At 49.8% G+C, this 22,406-nt stretch overlaps 3 protein-coding genes across 12 annotated transcripts in view; 1 reads left to right on the forward strand and 2 right to left on the reverse strand.

Moving 5' to 3' along the window:
• SFXN5 (sideroflexin 5) overlaps positions 1–12,851 on the reverse strand; it is a 103,958-nt gene extending 91,107 nt beyond the window's left edge. For 6 of the 7 annotated variants that reach the window (XM_075499439.1, XM_075499440.1, XM_075499441.1 and 3 more), the window contains exons 1-2: positions 12,731–12,851; positions 558–626 (exon numbers count right to left, since the gene is read on the reverse strand). In XM_075499439.1, coding sequence (XP_075355554.1) covers positions 558–626; positions 12,731–12,787 — 126 coding nt within the window. In that variant the 5' untranslated portion in view covers positions 12,788–12,851. Of the gene's footprint in view, positions 1–557; positions 627–12,260; positions 12,411–12,730 lie in introns of those variants that run through there. The other variant, XM_075499443.1, reaches the window with a different exon arrangement.
• The window catches only part of ALMS1 (ALMS1 centrosome and basal body associated protein), a 358,966-nt gene that overhangs the window by 107,225 nt on the left and 229,335 nt on the right, over positions 1–22,406 (forward strand). The window lies entirely within an intron of this gene.
• RAB11FIP5 (RAB11 family interacting protein 5) overlaps positions 17,364–22,406 on the reverse strand; it is a 43,250-nt gene continuing 38,207 nt past the window's right edge. For 2 of the 4 annotated variants that reach the window (XM_075499445.1, XM_075499446.1), the window contains one exon: positions 17,366–21,741. In XM_075499445.1, coding sequence (XP_075355560.1) covers positions 21,532–21,741 — 210 coding nt within the window. In that variant the 3' untranslated portion in view covers positions 17,366–21,531. Of the gene's footprint in view, positions 21,742–22,406 lie in introns of all 4 variants that reach the window. The other 2 variants (XM_075499444.1, XM_075499447.1) reach the window with 2 other exon arrangements.

A 22,406-nucleotide genomic window follows, 5' to 3' on the forward strand; every position in this document is an offset into this window, starting at 1 on the left:
GAAATATTTCTTCTAAAGGATTCCCCACAAGTATTAGTTCAGTATTTTATGAAAGCAGGGAAATGCAGTAATGCTAGACGACACCAAATGAAACAGAAATGGGCCAGAAACCCAAAAGCCTGGGATAATAACCAGGAAAAGGTCTTCCTGAGTGCAGCCACTGAAAAACTGCGGTGCAAGCCCACCCAGCTCATACTGCAGCTCTTTTCATCCGCGAAGCATTAATTGCTCTCTCATCTACTCACCTGCATTTTTTCTTGCAGGAATTGTCCTTCTGAGAAGAAGGCATCACTGGCAAGTTTGACTGAAACCAGTTCAGGGTTTCACCAGTTACTAGAGGGAGATGGGAGATTGACTGGTGTGGATTCACTGATGTCTAACAAAAAGCAAGTTTCTGCTATGGATTTAACAGCTCAGTTGGGCAATAAATCAACGGTGAGACACAAATCCACAGGAAACTTGGCTTCATTACTTCTGCTGTTCACAGAAGAAACTGTTTTTAATCCAAACCTGTCTAATAAACAGTACTTTCGGAAAACAAGGCATGTATACATTACCTCAGTAACAAAGAGAGTGCGCGGATCAATGATGTCCAAGAAGTGTCTGAATCTGCCATAAAATGAAGTCTGGAAGACAGAGGGAAAAAAAAAAAAAAAAAGTGTTCAGTTAGAAATTGCCTTTCACCTGCTGCAGAGAAAGGTTTTATTTCCTCTGCAGAACTAAGGAGCAACTAAAAAGAAAATATAGAAGCTATTCACTGGTAATTTGTAATAGAAAGTCTGAAAGGAAAAGATGAGGACTTGGACCCTGCTAATAGGATTGTTGCTATTAACAGGATACCAATATAAATGCTTTAATAAAAAGATACTGTCAAGCTGCTAAAATATCCTTTACTTTTTCCCCCAAAAAAGACATGTTGCCTGCTTAACCCTCCTTACGGGACTCCTGGGAGATGTCTCAGGCCACAAAAACCCAACAGCGCCGCTCCAGACCTCCCACGCCGAGCGATGCTGTCGAAGGAATTCCCACCCTGCAATGTCTTTAACACCGTCCCTACGCTGCTTGTCCTCATTCCCACTAGCACCCATCTCACGGGACCAGCGGCACCACAGGGTCCCTGATTTTGGGGGGAGACTAGTGTGAAGAAACTCCTGCACCCATACACTGCTGGGAAAAAACCAGGTATGTGAAATTTTATTTTCAAATGCTCTAAAAAGAGTTTAAAGTCTCAACAAGGGAAAGAGCCGTTTTCTCCTTGATGGGAAGAATGAGAAAGGTAAAAGATGAGACTAAGTACAAACCCAGTTTTGCATCTTACATTTATTGCAGAATTATCCAGGCACTAAACTAGGCCTGGGTTTCATTGTGCCAGTCCCTACAGAAACACAGAGCAGGAGATGGATTGTGAACCTTAACATATGTAAAAGAAACCATAACTTTATGCTTTGGGCTTGTTCTCAGTTGCACGTTTGGAAAAATCCAATCTAAATGTGCGTGCATAGAGATAATGCTGTGCAAAAGCTGGTGAAGGTGCCTTCGTCTGGAGCAGCAAAAGTGTCTGAAGGACCAGAAAGGGATACAGAGAACTGGGAAGAGAGTCTGAAAGAAAGGGGAAGGTGTCTGTGAAATAGGCTGGAAAGATCATGGGCAGCTCCAAAGGAAAGGAGAACAGTTTTGACTCAGTATTTAGAAAAAAAATAAAAAATAAAAATTTAATTTAGGCAAGCCCAAAGCACCGGACCATGAAATATTGATATATTAAGAGCACTCAGGATACATGTACATCATCACTCAAACATCAGTCTGGATTCTTTCATCTGGATGCAGATGGAGGCTGAGTGCCAGAGCTGCCACAGTGCAGCCTAAACTCTCACGTGGGCATTGGCAAAGCCAAATGGACACGGGGCAGCCTGGTCCAGCGGCTGCTCTCTCTCCCGTGGCTTCTCCCCAGCAGAATTCACACCAGGAATTTGCAGCCCATCGCAGATGCAGAAAGGACACAGGTCACGGACCTCCAGGTGCTCTTGACTATTGGGACCCCTTTGCCCTGGGTGCTCCAAAGCCACGCGCAGGCAAATCTCTTCTTGCGTTTGTAATGCAGAAGAGTGCTATAAATAAAGGACTGGAATATGGATAAAGCAGCGAGAATGGCATTTAATCACAGCCTGGCATAATTTTATGAAACATGCTGGTTCTTCTCAGCTGAGTCCATCGAGCACAGAGAAATACCAATAATACTGCCTACTTATTCAGGCAGAACTCCCTCTCTAATGGCAGTTTCCAGCAACACTGCTGTCCACCACCTCGCGTTGCAACACCCCATTCTCAGCTGCTTACAAAACTCTCTGCTGTTATTTTTCCATGTTCTGTACTAAAAAAAGAAAAACCCACAACTAAACAAAATAGCTTCACATAACTTCAGAAAAAAAAGCCCAGTGGTTTTTAATTAGCATTGATTTAATTAACACTAATTCTGGTACTTTCTAGCTTTTGCGAGCTTGACATTTTGCTGCCTTACTTTTATTTTCAGTATAAAGATCTCTGCAGATGCCACTGTCCTCCACATCACTACTGCCCGATGCCTGCCAGTGGTGCAGGGAGTGACATGACTAACGCATGACTCACTTGGTCCCTCGTCACATCATCCTGAGCGCTCCCACGTACCATCGTCCCTCTCCCACTGCCCATCCTTCTGCACTTGCTCGACGCTGAACAGCAATAAGAGAATTCAGAGCAGTTTTAAGTACATGGTTTAAACAAAAACAAAAGAGGGGGATTTTTAAATTTAAGTGATCTCGATTTCTCCACTGCCTTCACCGTTGTGATATGCATTTCACGGTGAGAAAAACAATATTAAATCGAATTAAATAGAACATCGGTATTTCACACCCACTTTACAAAGGTAAAAATGACAGTACAAGGCACAAGGAAGGGGGAATGAGACCATAAGTTCAAATGTGCATTATGTAAATGTTATTTTAGAAGTACAGATTTAAATTTGCAAAGCTGCAGAGGCTCTCAGGAAGCTGGTCTCGTAGCCCAGGGTCGTTGTTCATTTGGCTCAGCGCTGGTCTCCTGCTCTCACCTGGTGCAACCTCAGCGATGCCCAGCTAAGAACACGTTTCAGCAGCTCAAACCCATCCTGCCGCAATCCCGTTCCCACACCCCCTCCTCCTCTCCAGCGCTGACACTCACCCCACGCTGCAACCGTCTGATCAGGGAGCTAGGAGTGCCAAACGTCTCATCCTTAAAGGAGGGATTCATTTTCAGGTGGTGGTGTTGCCTGAACCCGTTCCTTTTGCGGTCAGACAAGCCCCAGGGCAAGGGCCGGACCATTCGAGCGAGGTCAGGACAACAGCCCTCACTCAGGCTCCCATGGAACTGCACAGTAAGGTCCAGAGCAAAAACCATAAAAATAAAAAAGCTATTTATACCATGCAGAGCTGCTGACCATTCCTTCAAGTGCTTATAGGCCAACATTCATATCCTTAAGCACACATACACATAAAACCAACCAGAAATGCTGCAACCCAGTAAGGGAAGAAGTGCTTTTCCAGGCTCATTAGACTTTAAAGATCTGTATGAAAAAGTCTTGGGGCTTTCTGAAGTCTTTCTTCAAGAAGCAAAATTGCTTTATACTCCTAGCCTTCTTCCTGGAAAAAAAAAAAGTCTGAATACACAGGCTAGGCTAGGAACCAAGAAAATTAACCCGGACAAATAGCAGACACTGTGCTATGGACTTGCTAGGAGATGATGGCCAAAGTGTCCTTTTCTCAGATACCATAAGGCACTTCATGGTGCAAGGTCACCTAGGGCCAACTGCTTGTCTGCTGGCAGACAGGACTATTTCAGTGCTTGCTTCTTTCATCCCCACTTGTAAAAAAAATAAAGAAATCACCCTCTTGCTACTGCTACTTCAAAGAAAGGACAATAGGAAGGCAGATGTACTTCTTGCCTAGGCCCAAACACAAGGCAGAAGGCAGTTCTCAAGAATGTCTCTGACCATCAAGGATGCACAAAGAGACCAGGCAGGGAGACTTGAGCTCAAGTCCGTCCTCCCTCCCCTAAGGCAGGCAACAAGACCCAACTCATCGGCTGTGGTTTCCACTTTCTTTTTGCATTACCATGAGCTCTCCACAATGCAATTACATGAACGTGCTTTTCCTTGTTGCTCTTACTATGAGCCTCTGGGAAGCGAAAACCACTCATAAGTCTCCCACGAAGGGGATTCTGGTGCTCAGCCACCACCCAACCTTTCCAGCAGAAGGGCTATTGCCACCCTGGGGCTCAATCTCCATCACAGCGATTGACACCAAACTCTGCCTGCTCTCTTTCCCAGTCCCCAAGAAACAGGATGAGCTGCAATCCCATAACAGTGAGTTATCCTTTAACACACCCTGATCAGCTCTGCACGCTCACGGGTTGGCTCAACGACATCCCTCATCACCACCATGGGACAGCACAGCAGAAGACAAGCCATTAACAAACTTCTCGCTCTGCTGCCTCTAGTCCAAGTTTCTTCAAACAAGGCAACTGCATTAAACCTCATTCACTCCCACGTCCAGCCAAGATTTTAAAGAGAGCAGCTTTGTTAATCAAGCAACTGGGGAAAAAAAAAACCCAAAACACATTTAATTGGTAAAAAAGCACTTTTCCCATGCAGCTTCTCCCCCTCATGCACATGCAAGCTGGGCTCGCTCGCAATCAAAAAACCTAGGGGGAAAAGAAGCGAATAAAGCTCAGCCTTGGACAGGGGAGAGCGATATCAAAGTGAGATGAGTGGCAGAGTGGGATGGGTGGAAATCCCCAGTTCTACATCTAAAACACCTCGAAGTCAATTCACGGTGCCCTACCTTGTTTCATGAAAAAACCAGCCCCAAAAAGTAGAGAGGTACGAGTTTGAACAAGTTTTGGGGGTTTTTTTTAAACTCTGATGAACGAGAACCTCATTTCTCCACAACAAAAGCTCTCTTTCTGTGGTCTCTCCGAGAACCACATAAAATGGAACCAAATTCAAAACAAGAGCAAAGTTGTCTTCTTGAGGCTGCATCTAAACATCACCACTGCGTATTTCACTGCTCAGCCCTCCTAAGCAGCGGTGTATTTACCACAACTGTACAGCCCCTGAGCAAAAAATACCCGTTGTTTCTACTGCTGTCGAGCCACGGGACTTTGTGTTTTTCCCTTTTAGATGACTACGGAAAGCTGCTTCACTGCTAGACCTTGCTGGTTGCCTTTCCATCATCCAGGTCAGTTCCTGCGTCCCAGGTTTAGTCTCTTGTCTAAAAGCCATCAGAATTTTTTTAATTAAAGATTGGTATTTGTTTTCACAGAGCTGCATGCAAAACAAAAGGCAAAAAAAACCCCAAATCCTAATCATTCAGAAATTTAGGGGCAAATTAAATCAGATCCAACTGTTGCACCACAACTGCAACTCAAGACGCCTTCATGAACAGAACCACAAAACTGAACTCACAGAACAGATCAGGATTTTCCTCTCCAATCCTGATTCAAATACTTTCCTGCAAATACCAAGTTTCTACAGGATAAGTAGGAAATCAATAGCCAAAATACAACAGACTGTTTTGCAGACTGACCACAGACAAGAAGCCTTCAAGAAGGGCTTCTTTGGCTCTAACAAACTAAAAAAATGGGTTCCCACAGTGGGCCTACAAGGAGTCAACCCAGAGACCCCCTGAACACCTTTATTTTAATTTACGCACTGACACTTTACACTTGGGCTTCACTGAGCACTGCAGCGCTTTGTGTGATGGGAGTATGGTGTTTAACGGTGAATACAAGTGATGAGAAATAAGTAAATAAGAACATAACAAAATTCTTTCAGCTTAAAATACATTCAACTCCCAAATTATTTTCCAAGACCAAATGAATCCGTTGCACGTTACTGGTTATCTTTGAGCACTCCAAAGCACCAGGTAAAGCCAAGTGATCGGGCAGGGATTGACCTGATCTTCTCAATTTTCTTGCAGGACCTTTTGGCTCTGCTACGAGGAATGGAGAAACCCCTATGAAGAAGCTAATTGAAAACTGCTGGAAGAAATAAATTCAGAAATATGTTACAGAGACATTTTCCTTACTCCTTTCTCTTTATATTAAAAAAAAAGAAAATATATTTAAAATCTGGTGTTAATCTAGATCAGACCAGACGCTGCAATGTCATCTTGGGGTTTCTACAGCAAAGAGATGCCCCACTGAAAGCGTCAGGAAAACAAGAGACTGACCTCAGGTGAAGTACAATATTGTAGTTTCTAGTTTTTATACTTTTCTTCTGTAACTGCCTGAAGTTCTGCCATTGCTAACAAGCATTTGCTTTCCTGGGTTATAGCTGCTTTCTTTTTAAGCTCTGTTAGTTAAAGGGCTTTAGGATAAACAAAGCAGTCAGCGCTCTTGTACGTAACAGAATTCTCTCAGCAAAGCGGTGCTACAACAAACTCCTGGGGTGCAGGACAAGCAGGGAAAGGCCAGGCATTGTGGCAAGTACTTGCCCACGGTCCATATTGTAAATCCTTATACTTAGGGAACCACTTTCTGCAGGTCCTCATGACGGATCATCCTGTTATTCCTGCAACTCAAACGGCCAAGGCACTGCTCAGCCCTTCTCCCACCAACTACTGCCTTGTCTCAGGCTCCGGCAAAGACATCCTCATTCGTTAATTGATTATTACAAATTCTAAGAAGAGGGAATTTGATTTTATTTGCCTTTTAGATGCCATTTCAGTGCTAAAACGGTGTTATTAGCTGTTCCAGTGTGTCTTCTTTTGCTGTACATCACACATGAACTGCTTTCTTTTCCCATACCTCCTTCTGAGCCTTTCTCCTCCATCCTTTCTCCATCACTCCATGCCCACCATCATCTCATAGGGGGAAACCATGGTATTTCCACCTCCCTCCAAGGTCTGAACTGGACACACCAACTCTGCACCCATCCAGCAAACCAAGAGTTGTTAGGACAAGTGAACGGGATGAGAGGATCAAGCCCTGGGGCACAGAACAGCCAGGCACTGTTCAGTGCACCAGCACAGCAGCAGCCCTGCGGCACACTGCAGTCAACCAAAACCAGATTTAAGTGAAAATCCAGGATGGTTCCTTTTTAACAGGATCATTTCCAGCTCTGGCCGTCATACTCATGCAAGGGATGGAGCTTGCAAGACACCCAGAAGTTTAACATTCAGCTCCCAAATACCCATCCGTGGTCTTTGTCACCATTTTATTCCTGTAACTTCTGTTGTAGTAAACAGTTATCTGGAAGAAAACTGAATAACACAAATTTCCTGTGATTAATCGCGGCTATTTTGGGACCACTTCTCACCAGCCTGCAAGCAAGATGAAGTTCTGCAAAGCAGCTGGGAATATTAATTCCCTTTCATGGCACAGCAGTTCATAGCGAGCACAGGACTACATCGCAGCTCCAGGTCATTTAAACGGCTGTGCTGCGCGCCATGCAAGATCCAGCTGACTCCGAGATAAGAGCCAAAAGGAAACTACTCCTTGCAGGCTCAAGAAATTTGGAGAAGGGCAGTGAGAGACAGGTAAGTGACCACTAGTAAGCACTTGTTTATCACCTTAAAGAGGGAGAGTATTCCTCATGAGTATATGCTGGGCAGCCCTGGGAATAACAGGGATATGCACAACTTTACCAATTTAATTACAGTGTGATTTTTAAAAGAATTTAATTAAGCCAGAGCAAAAGGCATGCAGACTTGGGGGGGGGGGGGGTTGAGCTAAAAATCAGGCTTACATCAGCTTTAAATTAATTAGGAAGATATTTAAGCTAAACCAAACAAAATTAAGAAAATTCAAGCCACTGAGCAATGGGACTCTGGCAAGGTACAGCCAGACAGCAGAGCTGTGTAATTGCACACACGCTTGCAGTCCACCCCAATTACAAGTTTAGGCTAAAGCTACAGACTCTCAGCCCTTCGATATTTTCAATTTGACTTTACAATATTAAAGGGCCAAGAGTGTGTATAGGAGTAGCTCCTGCACCTCAGTAACTTTGGTCACCTGCAGTGACAGATCTGCTCATGAACACAGATAGGACAAGACATGGAAACCTCTCACGGCACGGAGCAGCAGGGGCTTACATCTTGTAGCACAAGATGCAAACAAACAAACTCCTTGTTTAAAACCCAATCCTGGCTGATAGAGATGTAAAAAAGCCAAGGGATGGCTTTTTTGGCAGGTTCTGTGAAGTTAACAGATAAACATCAAACCCAAAGGTGTCTGTATTTCCTCTTCTCCTCTGCAATTCGTTTTTAAGCATGTGTTTGCAGGACCCAATAGATCGCATAGGATAAACAGGGTTAGCCCGTCTTCAGGGCTGAGAAAGCCACGTTCGGTGACAGCAAACGCCATTTAGCATATGCCAACCTCATCTCAAGCAGCTTGTACGTGCTGGGCTGGACCTGCACATACACAAGAGTTAAAGCAATTGCAAACCAAGCTTAAACATCCTTCCGCAGCCTTTTAAGACAATCCCTTCTCCATAACGATGACCCTTTAGGAGAGAGGAGTTTTCATTCAGTTTTTGAAGTGGAAAATAACATTACACTGAGCAGCATGAGTAGGAACTTCTGCGTTAACTTTACGCTGTTACAATACAGCTCTGGTTCCTCCCGCTGCCTGTACCAGGGCTTTCAGCAATCACAGTATGCAAGCAGCAAGCCATTAAGCTCCTGAGAGGCATATCTAATCAACAGCGTCTTTATCTGTGTGTTATTGCAAGGGTTATCTTGGACACAGGAGGCACGTGGCTTTGCTAAGGGGGGTAACAAACCCTGATTGTGCTTTAAGCTTGCCAGATTAAAGTATACAAAGAGCAGGACGTAATGATTTTTAGCCCTAATGTCCTTATAAGACATTTCTGAGATTAGCATGTGTTGAGTTCCAACATTTAAAATATCTGCAAGGTCAAGCTCTGACAACAGCGTATCTCTAACGATGCTGTTACGATTGCAGTCATAGAAATGGCACGTTTGGCCAACAGAATAAAACATCCTCAGCACGTCCTGTACTCCGTGATGGTACGTACACGCTGAGCTGTTCAAGGGATAAAAGATGTTTACGGTTCTGGTTTGGGTTTATTCCCCTTTCTTTCCCTCTCCTTCCCCTGAAGGATCTAAGATCTGTGACTTCTTTTTTTTATTATTTCCTACTTAGCAAAGAGGACAAGGCACGCTCATGAGTTCTGCTTGTTGAGATGACTTCAGCCGTGAAGGAAGCCAGCTCTCTTCTTGTTCGGTTTCCCCCGTACTTGCAGTCCTCCTGCACTAGCTAAGACAACCTCGTGTTACTTTTTAGAGGGCTGACCCCAATAAAAACACCAGAGTTTAACTGGTGCTATCTTTCTCCAGCAGTTAACACCCCTGGTTAGCAAACAACCGCACCCACACCTTATTTAGACCCTTGCTGGAAAGGTTTCCTCAGCCCTTCTGATAGAAAAAAAATGCATTTATTTTGCCCAGGGTAAATGCCTGGGATACAGGCAAAGACCCCAGAGCACTGCGAATGCACAGTTAGTGCTCTGGCTCTAGTAGAGGGAGCGCTTGCCGAATCCCTAAAGGGAAAAAAAAAAAAAAAAAAAAAAGAGTATGCCTAACAAATTAGAACTACTCGTCAGAAAATTAAGTCCCTATCACACATTCTCAAGCTTAACATCCTCATTTCTTCTTTTACCTAAAAATAGCCCGCTTCCATCGGGAGGCAGAGGCTCTTCCCAGCAAAGAAATAAAAAATAAAAAATAAAAAAAAGGTGACTCAACAAAATGCCACTCGCCCGAAGATCAAGAAAAACAAGTGAACTGCAAAACAGGGGATGGGAAAAGGGTAATTTAATAACCTCAGAGGTGGTGCTGGGGATGGACGTCTCCCGCCCGCTGTCCTAAATTCTGCTCAGCCGCTTTCCGGGGACTCTGGGTCACGGCGGGGGAAGGAAACCACCGTGTCTCCTCTGAACCAAATCCCCAGGCAGCCGAGTCTGCTCTCCAAGGTTTTTGTTCCTAACACACAACTTTTCCTTGTTTTCCCCCACCGGGACAAAGATGCTTAGCACAGCTCCCTGCATCTCTCCCAGCCCCAGTTTTAGTCAAATCTCCCCTTAAATAGCCCCAGACCTGCTCCAAGCCAGCGTTTCAGAGGAAGAGTAAATGCTGTCATCACACGGGGCTACGTCTAGAATTTAAACAACCACCCGAAGCGTCACTAATCCTTTCCAAAACAAGTAAGGCATCCTTTGTCAGCTGGACCACTAAAGCCGAGATCTTATAAACAGATAAAACCCCGCAGCAACAGGCCACCGAAGGAATGGGAAAGGCTGTGGAGGAAACGCGCTGACGGCTGACAGAAAAGGATCATGGCGTTTAAGGTGCGCCGATCCCTCGGGCTCGCGTAGGCGTTCTTCCCCAGCACCATCCCGCAGCCCCAGAGACTGAAGTTTGGTAGCAAACACCAAGGTCAAGATGGGGGAAATAAATAACCAGAACTGTCTGACCCAGAGATGAAGGACCTTGGCTCTGCCAGGTCGTGCGATGGGAGCGGGCACGTGGCTGCAGCGCTGACGGGGCAGGCTGCTGCATCCCAATGCGAGCAGAGCCGACCGCAGGATCCGACCAGGTGCCCTAACCCCCAACAACACTCAACCCTCTCTTGCTCTGTGACCCCACAACGCTGTTGGATCCCAAACTGGGCTGTCCAGCCACGCTTCATACATGGGCAGATGGAGCAGGAGAAAACAGGGGAGCGTGGGGCGAGAGCTGGCAGGACACCAGCACCACGACCCATCCATCAGCTCCCACCAGACCTCCACGCTGCTTTGCAGAAATTTTTACAGGAAAGAAATAAAACCACTATGAAAGAGAAGGGGAATGATTTCCAATGCTCAGTGTGGCCCTCCGGCAAAGCACCCCTGAACCATCCAGCCCAAGGGTGCTTTCACTGATGGGCAGCCCTTACTCCAGCCCTCACTGGGTTTACACCACAGCCCAGCTCATCTCCCAGGAGTGGCAGCGAGGACAGAGGACTTCTCCGCTCAAACGCGCACGCAATCATTAACATCCTGCCATACCCCTCGAAACATTTTCTAAATGTTGCTACAAGTGACAGTCGCTCCTTAATGAACAGAACGCACCGATTCTGTGCCTGACTCGCTGCCAAGTGTGCCTCGAATCATCTGTGGTGTCTAGAAGGGAGTAGCGTCTCCTCCTCCTCCTCCTCTCCTTATTAAAAAGCTCCGTCTCCCCAGCCTGAGCATCCCTCGGCTCGCGCAGCCGAACAGGCTCCCGGCGCGGGGAAGTCACCCCTTCCTTGCTGCGGGGGATCTGTATCTGTCGCTCCGAGGAGGTCTCACCACAACCTCCCCAAGAGGGATAAAGCGGCGGGGGAAGAGGCACGTAGATCCACCACCCGAGAGCTGGCTCCCCATGGGAAATCAGCAACTGGACTTCTCAGCAACCCAAACGGGTGGCTTCGGTCAAGCCAAGCTCTACGAGCTGCAATTAGCAAGTCAGGCGGTTGGCAAATAGCAGTCCCGTACAGATTTTGTGTGGATGATGGGAAGAGAGTCTCCTTGGAGATTGCCCCAATGCGGGGGGGGGGGGGGGGGGTGGACACCCCTATTAATGAGCAGACTCCTGCTGCTCATTCTTGATTTGGTAGTTGCAATGGCTCATTCCTCTCCAGAGGTGTCTTACACAGCTCGAGAGCAAGTGAAGGAGGTTTTATGAACTTTGCCAGCCGTATCAGAAGTCTGACACGGCTCCACGAGAACAAAGAGGGGTCTTTGGCCACCATGCCATAGCGGGGACCCCACAGAGCGCTTGTGAACAGAGGCTGTGGAAGGCGGCAGCAGGGAGAAGCTGCTCTGACCCCTGCACCAGCTCTCCTCGCCCAGGGACAGCTGCTGCGGGCCGCAGGCCTTCCTCGCCATTCCCCAGACGTCGGGTACCGAGGACGGGGCAGCTCTGGTGCCGCTTCCTCACCTCAGGCGTCGTCCCAAACCACGTTTCCTCGGCGGCCACCTCACACACCCCACACGACGCCATTTTGTGAGCATCAACCCCTGCCCAGCCATCACGCCGACCCCGCAGCCAAGCAGCCATCTGAACCCGCAGCACGGACAGCCCGTTGTGAGGCGGCCGAAGTGCCCACCCGGGAGCGGCCCTGGCTCCCACACCCACTCCGTCCTCCCCACTGCCCGGGGCCCTGCCCTAGGGACCCCGCTCCCTCCCGGCACAGCTCCTCACCTCCCCGCAACCTTGGGCTCGCCGCCACCCCCGTCGGGGCAGGGCCCAGCCCTCGCACCGTCCCACGGGGGAGGAAAGACGAGGCCGCGCCGTGCGCTGGCGCCCAGGACCCCCGCTCAGCCCCGCTGCCCCGGGCGGCGGCCGCGGGGCTCGAACCCGCGGCCCAGAGGCTTCACACCGCGACCCCCCCCCCCCCCCCCCAGCCCCGAGCCACAGGGGCACGGCGGGACGCGCCAATCACCGCCCGCCGCGGGAGCCGCCGCGGGGCGGGGGGCGGTGGCTCTGAGTGACAGCCGTGCGGCCCAACGGCAGGGGGGCTGCGCACCAATCAGCGCGCCGCCCTGGGGGTGGGCGGGGGGGGAGAGGAGCGGGGCGAGGGGGTCTCTCCTCACGGGGCGGAGGGGCAGCTCCCGCCGCCGCTCCCTGTCCCCCCCTCCCGCCGCCCCCTCGCCCGCCGGCAGCGGCGGTACCTGCTCGAAGCGGGGTTTCCCCAGCTGGAACGGGGGATAGTCCGCCGGTTCCGCCATCCCCTTCGCGCGCCGCAAGCGCCACTTTAAACAACCTCCCCCGCCGCCGGGCCCGCCCCTTGCGGCGCCGCCGCGTTGATTGGCCGCGGCCCACCGCAGCTCCCGCATGGCACGCCGGGAGATGGAGTCCGCCGCCGCCCGGCGCCTCACGGGAGGTGGAGTCCGAGCGGCGGGAGAGAGGGGTCCGCTGGGACCGGGCGGCCACCGGGGCGGCGCGGGGCAGCATGGGAAATGGAGTCTGTAGCGGGGCGAGGCCCGGGGCACGACGGGTAACGTGGTTTGGCGGGAAGCTGAGGGGAGCCCCAGGAGGGAGTCGGGGGCGGCAGGGAGAGGGGGCTCTCCTCAGGTCGGGGGAGCTTGTACGAGGTGCCTGGGCTGGCTCCCCCTGCCCAGGCTGGCACCGCGGCCGTGCCTTTGAGGGGAGCGTGAGGCCCTGAGGGAGCGGCCAAAGGGTTGGGGTGGAGCAGGGCCTCCCTACTGCTCCCGCACAGTAGTCCCGCATGGCATCAGGGCTCTGCGAGGGCCATGCACAGCACGTATGAGTCTTCCCCCTGCGTCTGTTGCCACTTCTCCCTGTCTGTTCTCCTTTTTGTGAAATACCCGTTGAATTTGGCAACTAACAGAGATATCTGAGGCAACCGGCCATACCCAGATGACAGAGCTCCGTTCTTCCTGCCCTAAAAGCACGTACACCTCGTGGTGCACGTTTCTGACTTCACGAGGGACTTGCTCCAAAATGTTCTTTCTTGAACGCAAACGCTGTTTTCTCACTGACACCGACCCAGCAGCCAGAATATAGGTGGTGATAGAGGGTGCACGGGAACGTGATATGGAAAGCATACGTTTGCCTTAATTCTGAAATTGTTTGAGCAAATAATAACACATAGAAAGGTGGAAGCCCCAGCGCTTCTGAAGAAAAAACCCTCAAATTTCATCATTTCCTTGTGGAAATACATACTGTTACTTCGATGGGAGCCTAACAATTGCTATTGACATTTAAAATACACGATTAAAAATAAAGAATAGGAAACCTGGAAATAATAAGTTTACTTTGATGCAGACTTATTTGTCCTCTTCCTCAGTGTGGAGATTTGTGGAGATAAAGGCAAGGTCATGCAGGGCTGGGGGCAGAAGGGGTGTGTACGAAGCGATCTCCAGAATCCTCATCTCTAGATTAGTGGAATGAGAAGTGTCTGGCCCTTCAAACGCTGGTGAAATTGTGCGGAGGATTAGGATCAATTCTCCGAGGAAGAGCAAAGGGCCAGCAAATAGACTGGAGATGGGGATGAAGCAGGGATGGCAGTCAGGGTGTAAGAGGAAGGCTTGGCACTGCAGAAGTAAAGGCAACATTACAGAGCAGGTCAGAAACAGATTTTCCATGTAAGGAGGAATTACCCAATATACCTGAAAAAAAAACCAAAAACCTTATTTTTTGCTATGCAGGGAAAAATATGAACATCACAACATTTTGCTGTGGGGATGTTGCTGTTCTGCTTCATGGATGTGGTGCTGATTTTTCTTCCGCTCTCTTTCCATCTGCAAAACCAAGTTCTGTTTTTAGGCTAATTCACCACTGATCCCCTTCACTGAATCTCAAATCTCCTGCAGCTTCGGATAGAAAAGGGACAGGGAAGGGGCCCAGCCCAGAGGCTGCCGCAAGGACGATACCTCTGGTCGTGTCCGAAGCACTTACCCCATCGCAGCTGGCCGTCACCCGGGCAGGGAGCTTGTGCCATCCCCCGAGCCTCGTGCTGTCTTGCTGTCACTCTGCCGTGCCTCAGACCGCCCGCTGCATTACAGCCTCGGCCCCTTGGCCATGTTTTCTTGAAGGGAAGTCCCGTGGTGTCGCTCAGGTTATGTGGGAAGAGGTGAACTGCGCTTTACCGGAGCTTTAACTTGCCGTGGGAACAGACGCTGTAACACACAGCCCGAGGCAGCACGCCAAAGCACATGTACCTACCCCTTGCACCAGCACGAGGAAGGAGCTTCTACCAGAACAGAGAAGTGACATTTTCTCATTTTTTGTTCCTTTTCCCTTAGAGATACTGTTAAAATCAAGTTGTTCCTTCCTGCGCTGCACCAACCTGCTCCCTCAGGGTTACAGGCTGCTGGCAGCCAGCATCACCTCTTCTTTTGCCCTCTCCTTGCCTTCTTGTGTGCAAGCATGAAAACCCGACTCTCCTTGGGAACAGATAGATGATGAGCAAAGATCTGGTCCCACAACAAATCCTGCTTACCAGAGTGTACCCACTGCTGTCCTTGTACCCTGTCCTCAGAGTTAATGGTTTGCTTACTTTAATTAAAGCTGTCTGCAGTGCAGACTGGGGAGCGCTTGCTGCCTGCTGCTCCAGCTGTGCGACCACGGCAGGGTTTTTACATGGCTTAAACCTCCTGACCGCCCAGCACAACCACGGCTCTCGCAGCTACGTTTTACCACTGCCCTTCTTACCCCTCCGCTTGTGATATGATGTCAATCTTGATCCTGAAGAACAGCGTGTCATTAAGGTTTGCTTTCCTCTAGGCAGGGTCTAACACTGCCTGGAGCCCTAACGCTGTCTTAAAAGGAAAAATAAAATCATTTTGCCATGACTAATGCTTTACAATGCAACTCTTCCTTTTCTAAAGGTTTCATTCTGTACTTCACAACGCAGCAAAACCTCTCCAATAAATATGGATGATAACCCAAATCTCTCCGTCTCTACACAAGGGAAATCCCCCTCCCTCCCATTACAGCTAGAGCCAGATAATTGATACAATCCCTAATGTTGACACACTAAATGTTTTGTAACAACAGAGGGGAGAGAATCTGTTTATCTAAAACCACATTTGGAGTGACATAAGACTATCAGTTTTTTGGTTAAATACCAGAAAGAATATCAATTCTTTGGCTGATATCAATCTAACCAGATCCATTTAGACTGACAACTCGCATTTCCCTGGTTTGGGGAAGGAGGAAGGGGGGGGTTTGCTTCCCCAAATCAGCGAGTGTTAACTCAACACTGATGTTTCTTCCCATTTTGGTGGGGGGAGGAACAAGCCCCCAGGCATCGAGCAAATGCCTCTAGAAACCGAGGGAGATTCGGGGGTCTCAGACGGCCACCCCACACGTGGCAGCTGGGTGCAGGGCTGGGCTGCCTGCTGGCTCAGGGAGAGAGACACAGGAACATTTCTTGTCGGCTTCCATCTGTAAAGCCAGATTTTAAGAAAACTTGCGGCGGGCAGCAAAACTCAAGATTTGAACAACAAACCCAGCCAGTTCTCCCTGCAGGGACAGGAATTATTTGCACCAGTCCCAAGCCTGTGCTTAAGCTTTCAAGCAGGCAGAGACACCCGATATAATCACGTACGGCAGTTTTAGCAGGACTAAGGTCTTAAAATCCTTCTTTTTTTTTTTCCTGACTTGATGGATTTCAGTTCCCCCAGCCTCCCAGTAACTGCTGCTCTGCTCTGCCCCCTGCGCCTCTGCAGCCAGGGGAAGCCCACACTAGCCCAGTCATTTCAGGCTGTCTTTTCTTAGGATAGTCTTTCAGAGGGTCACAGTTCAGCGCCCTGGTCCTGCGAAGCAGCCTGCCGAATGTTCCCCCCCCACACCCCCCCAAGCCCATCCAGGCTCTCGGAGCTAACATGATCCCCCCCAGACAGGTGCTGAGCTCGATAATGGCCTGCGATCCAGCTGGATGAAAAATAAACCGGGATTAGAGCTAAGGAAACTCTTCTGTTGGAGCAGCAAAGTCATTTACCGAAGCTTAAGGGGAGTTAATTTTTTTTTTTTTTGAAGGAAAAGGCATGAATGAAGAAAGAAGCAGGCCTTGAGAAGGAAAACAGCTGAGCGGTAAAACAGGTGGGTGGGATTAGGGCAGAGGAGCTGGAGGCGAAGGTCTCGGCTAGGGATCAGTCCTGTGCCAAGCAAGGTCTGTTGCCCGGAGGAGTAGAAACACAAGCGCTTTATGCCCACGAAGAGTGGGTAAAAGCTGCCTGTTCCTGTGAGCAGCGGCACCGAGGAAGCCGGGTTTCCTCACCAGGCACCCTGAGGCTGAAGTCTCCGGTGTCTACCACGCAAGACGAGCTCTCCTTTCTTCTTCCTCCAGCACGCTGCGGTGGGGTGCGCTCTCCTCTGCTCAGCTGCTGATTTTCCACAAATCCTCAGCAATGCAGTAATAAACTTGACCCTCCTGCTACGCAGGGGCAAACTCAACGGTGAGCACTAAGGGAGCTGCAGGTGGATCCGATCCCCCAGGGCAGCGTGGCCACCCGAGCCGAGCTCCTGCTCAGCACACAACGTGATTGTAAGGCACCCACAAGAAGGCTGAGCAGCTCACACCCCCTCGGGTGCACCCATCAACTGAGGCGGGGGCAATATTCGGAGAGGAACTCAAGGTAACCCTGCAGCACTACCACCCCCGGCACGGCGGCGGGTGCTCGGGGACTGTTAATGATGCTGGAAAAGCTGCCGGAGAAGTTGGACACCGTCATCCTACTTCAGAAAATAAACAGATAAATGTCACTCACGGTCCAAGTGCTATCGGCACAGACGCTGTTGTCAATAAATCAGAAGTATCTAGGAACAGCTTGAACAACTTTTATTTTTTTTTTAAAGTGCTTAAAACGTAAATAACAAGCTCTTTATAAACATCAGTTGCAACTATTAAAACATGAAACACACAGAACCCACTTCCTGCGTACATGAAGTACAGGAAAATCAACAACTCCGAAAACCCCGATGCTTCTCTCTCCCATTTTGGGATGTTTTTCCACCCCACGTTTATGACACAAAACACACAGCGGTTTCTTCACAGACAAGTCGTAAGGCTGAGTCTACGTGACACTTCAGTATCCACGTCCCTCCAGGTTTGTTCCAGTTTAAGGATATACCTTGGCAGTTCTTCTGGCCCATGACTCTGGGCCAGAAAGGCCAGTCAAGGCAAAAATAAATCACTTGGCCAGAGTTTTTTAAAAGCAAGAAACCCAGTTGTGGGCTGACAACAAAAGCAGAGCACAGCTGTGAGCAACAGCACCCTGCGGAAGACCTTGTGAAACAGCTTGAGCGTGGAAAAAGACAGACCCAGAGACAAAAGTACAGAGTAATTGTTATGGCCACGTTTAGAATGGAACCAGTGAAAAGCTGCTGCTGGCCCATCAAAACCCTTTCGTCTGCTTGGATCAGCAAAGAGCGACAGACCTCGGCGTGTTACCCTGCACGCTGACCAGAAAAGTGCTGCTCGCCTCCCTGTTTTTGCAACTAAATCACTAAATATGGAGATCTGGGACATGAGCAACTTGAGAACGTTTCCCCTGCTTCTTTTTCTCATCCCCCCCTCTAGGAGAAAACACCTAGGTCCTCAAAACAATTTCCCTCTGGTAACTTAGAGGTTTTAACAAAAACATTATACAGACTCTGGCTTCAGTGCTGCTGTGTGGCGTAGGCAAGCTCGCTTGCTCTTATGCGGAGAATAAAAACTGTATGGTGGGGGAAAAAAGCCCACATTTGCAGGACAGCGGGGTGGAGAAACAGAGAATAAGGACAGAAGCGTCTTTAAGATGCCTTTTCCAAAGCACAAGTCATCATTTGTAGATACCTCTGGACTTCTAAATGCTCCAGGACAGACACAAAACATCAGGGCAGCCTTGGCTGTCGTCACTACTTGTTTTTTTGCCGTAGCCCCCCGTCTCACGTGCGATGCCAAGGTACCCGTGCCGTACCCCCGCCTCGGCCTTTGGAGATGCTCTGCTATCACAAAGTCAAGGCGAGAACATTTTAGCCCTGCTTGCTCCAGCCTCCTCCAAGACGGCACGGGCTCCTGCAGTGGAAGGCAGTTCAGGGTCTGTGTTGCACCGCTGCAACGGAGGCGGGACATGGGAGGAAGCACGTATTGCTGAAAAGGCCGTACACCCGATACAGCCTGCTGTAGCTCTGAGATTAACTTGAATATATAAAGTGCAAAACATTCAAGCTTTGGAGAGGAAAAAATGGCAGAGCTGACTAAGGCAGAGGGGGGATTAGGGAGGCAGTGAAACACGATGGAAGAGGAGGGGGAGAAGGCAGGGAGGAGGGGCAGCAAGATCCTTATAAACATTGGCACTTGTGTGTGGGGAGCACCTACAACGCCGATCGCTGACGGGGGAGAAGCCTCAGGAAGCAGCTATTTTTCAGGGAGCGGAGAGCCAGTGTGAGATTTTGGCTCTACGCCTCCCCCTTACTAATGCCCGCCCGATGTAAGCCTTCACCCCTCAGCATCCCTGCCTGTCGGCAGGGCTGCCCTTCTCCTGGCCCTCCTTCCCACGCCGTGCTGCACTTCTGACAGTGGGACTGCTTTCTAGCTGTCCACAACTCCTCCCTGCCTGCTTTCAGGTAAAAGGGAGAGCTTCTCCATGAGAGACAGGCACCCAGAAAGGGACTCTAGTTCTCAGGCCACGGGATCTTTTGATTATATAGGCAGAGAGAGGTTTCTGGTACTTTCTAAAATGGGAGAAACACCTTCCCTCAGACCCTCACGTCTTACACCAGAAACAAAGTCCCCGCACCTGAGACACACAGAGGGAGGAGGAACATGAAGATGCAGGTAGAGAAGTGCACAAACCCCAGATTACTTTCTACTAGGGGCAAAGGCAGGTAGGAACGAAAGGCTCGTAGCCGGTATCTTCCCAGGTAACAAATCTTCCTTCTCCTACGATGGTCTACAGGCTAGATATGACCAAACGTTGTCAACGACAGCAACACCAAATCTCCTTTTCAGCTGATACGTCTTACTCCGACAGCCTACTTCTCCGACCTCAGACTGCGAGCATGACTCAATACTGTCTTTATCCAGCTGTATTTTGTCTTGGAACATTTGGCCTGCTCTTCCCCCAATGTCATCTCTTAAAATCTCTACCTCCCACGTCACACGAGCTGCCCGTGCAGCGCTCCTGCCAAAGACCAAAAGCAACCTGCACGCAGGGGTGGGAAGGCTCTGCTGTCTGCGTTTAAAAACAACCCTAGTTCAGATTAGCAGGCAAACAGAAGAGAAAGCTGCCCAAGACGGGTTGCGCTGAACTGAGAATTGGGTTTCAGAGCCTGTTTTGGTAGGAAACTGCTATTGTCCTATTGCAAAAGGCACAATTTTTCTAAGTCATGGTATACGTTGAAGCAAGTAAGGAGAAAAGAATATGAAGGTTTTAAAAGAATCCAGTAACTTTGGGAGATGTACAGGAGAGAGAAGATGCCTTGCATGTCAGGACAGCTCAAGTCCCACGCCAACCAACCCTCCACCTGCACGGGCGCCTTCTCTAGCCAAAATCCTGGCAGAACGAGAGGGAGCAACTTTCTTTCTATACCCTTCCACAGCATCTCCAAATCAAAAGCTGTGCTGTACTCCGGTGCAGCCAGGAGCATCGCTCACCAGCCTCAGGCTAACGTCATCTACGGTTGTTAAACCACATAAATCAGAGGCCTTTAGACAGTTAGCAGCAAGAGGCATTCAACCCCTGAGAGAGCTGGCCTACAACGCCTAAGGGTGGGCCCAAGCAGCCAGAGACCTGACACTGGCGTGTAGATGCGATACAATTCAAGCGGTGTTTGGTACTAATACTGGCTTGAAGGGGGCTACGACGATTACTGAGTTGCTAGCTTTGACAGAGAGCGTTTGATGGATGCCTGGATGTCGTGCGTAGAGGTGGCTGGGTGGTCAGACATCCTTCTGTGCACACAAGCTTCAGTCCCGATGGCATTTTCCTGTTGCATGGAGAAAGATGATGCAAAGTCAATGGTGGGGGGCTGCCAGTGGAAAGCAATTCCTGTGGAGGCAGGAAAGGGGGAGTGTAATACTGAGTAGAAAATTCAGCTGTGGTTTATACGCACAGGAGTCCCCCTCAGGGCACACTGGTGCCAGCCAGCCGGGTGATGGGTTGGGTGGTGCGCGAGAAGACCTCCTGCAGTACAGATGGTGCACGAACCATCACTGGCCCTTCTCCCATATTGCAGGTTCAGTTTTGAGCTGGGTAACTGAGGCAGCATCAAGACTCTGCATGCACACAGCGAAGGAATCGACACTGCTCACGGGCAGGCAGTGATGTCGGCTTGAGTCCTTTATGGCCTCCGACTTCGGTGCTGTCGCTTTGTGTAGCGTCTCCCATACGGTCAGGTACTGGCACAACTTGGAGCCCCTTCATTTGGGGGTACAACATATGGGGCAGGAAGGGAAAGAGGCATCCAACAGCAGCCCCTTCCCCTAGCAGCCCTGCTGAGCAGGCTCAGCGGACAGTAACATGCTGGTAGACCCTTACTGAGTTTAAGCATCCCTGATGTCATCAACCAATTTAACACCATCCATAGCCAGGGTACGCCACTTCAGAGAAAAGAGATGTGGAAGAGTGTGGGCAGAAGAGCAGCAGTAGCAGGATGAAGACATGGGCGAGGTGGTTGCTTTCCAGCCCTTGAATGTCCATGGACCACAAAGCATTGGCAGGATGAGTGCCTGAGAAGAGGCCACTTGGTCACAACGACAGGAACCTAAGGAGGCATCTGCCTCACGTGGAGTGCTCTGCTCCTCCCCATAGGGTGGATGACAGCCCACCACCCTATAGTTCCCTGGAGCCAGAGCTGGGATAAGCTTGGGCTGGGAAGGAGCAGATAACCTTTCCTGCTAAACTCTGCGAACGGAAGCCACTGGAGCCCTCTGGTAAGAGGAGGGGGGAGTGCAGGGATGTTTGCAGCGTGTTTATTGGAGAAGTGCTGTAGGCGAGTGGTGCTGGTCTCGGGGGAGAGGTTACTTGGTCTTGCTTTCCCCCAGCGGGATCTGGAGGAGCGTGGGAGACTGTTCCATAATGCGCACCAGCAGCTGGTCAATGTAGTTCTCCAGTTCATGGATGTGCTCCTCCTTCTTGCTCAGCTCCTTCTCTCTCTGCAGCAAGAGCTGGATAAGTTCATCGTGGGTCAAGTGATAATACTTGGCTGACTGGTCCAGTGTGGTGGGATCCTGTGGTAGAAACCAAGAGGAACATTCAGTGAGTCAAATGAAAACCGCTGCTCCCTTTAGCGTTTGCAAGGTGCAGCAACAACCAAAGCAATCAGTATTTTCTATGTCTGTCTTCTTTCCAAATCTGACCTGATGAGCCTGAGACATTGTGCAGCTATCACGTCGTGTCTCTATAAAGCAGCTTTCCCACGTGCCGTGCAGTCGCCCCAAAAATACTGGAGACAGAACAACTGCCCAGACATCCAGGCCAATGCAGCCCTCTCCATACAGCTAGAGGTGACTGCTGAGCACTTCCACGAGCTGAGTGAATCATTTAACAGGGTTCCCCCAAAGACTGTGTCAAACCTCTTTCCCCCAACAGTTAGAAGCTAAGGGCATGGGCCCATTAGCCTGGCACAATGAGGCCTGGCATTAGCTACTCCCCCTCTCTGGGGCTTCCCCCCTCCCCAGTCCTCCAGCAGCAGGCCTGGATGATGGCAGGAGAAGAGAATTAAGAGCTGAAAGACCCCTCAGGCGCTCCCAGAGGACGAGAACCCTGGAGGAGCGCACTCAGGTGAACCCCAGCAGCAGCATTTTACACGTCGAGTCGGGGAAGCAAACAGAGCAGCAGTAGACAAAGGGAAGGAGAAGGCAACCCCATGAGACTGTGCCCTCAGATATACCAC

The sequence above is a fragment of the Mycteria americana genome, chromosome 4 (assembly GCF_035582795.1).
Source record: "Mycteria americana isolate JAX WOST 10 ecotype Jacksonville Zoo and Gardens chromosome 4, USCA_MyAme_1.0, whole genome shotgun sequence".
NCBI classification, from domain to species: domain Eukaryota; kingdom Metazoa; phylum Chordata; class Aves; order Ciconiiformes; family Ciconiidae; genus Mycteria; species Mycteria americana.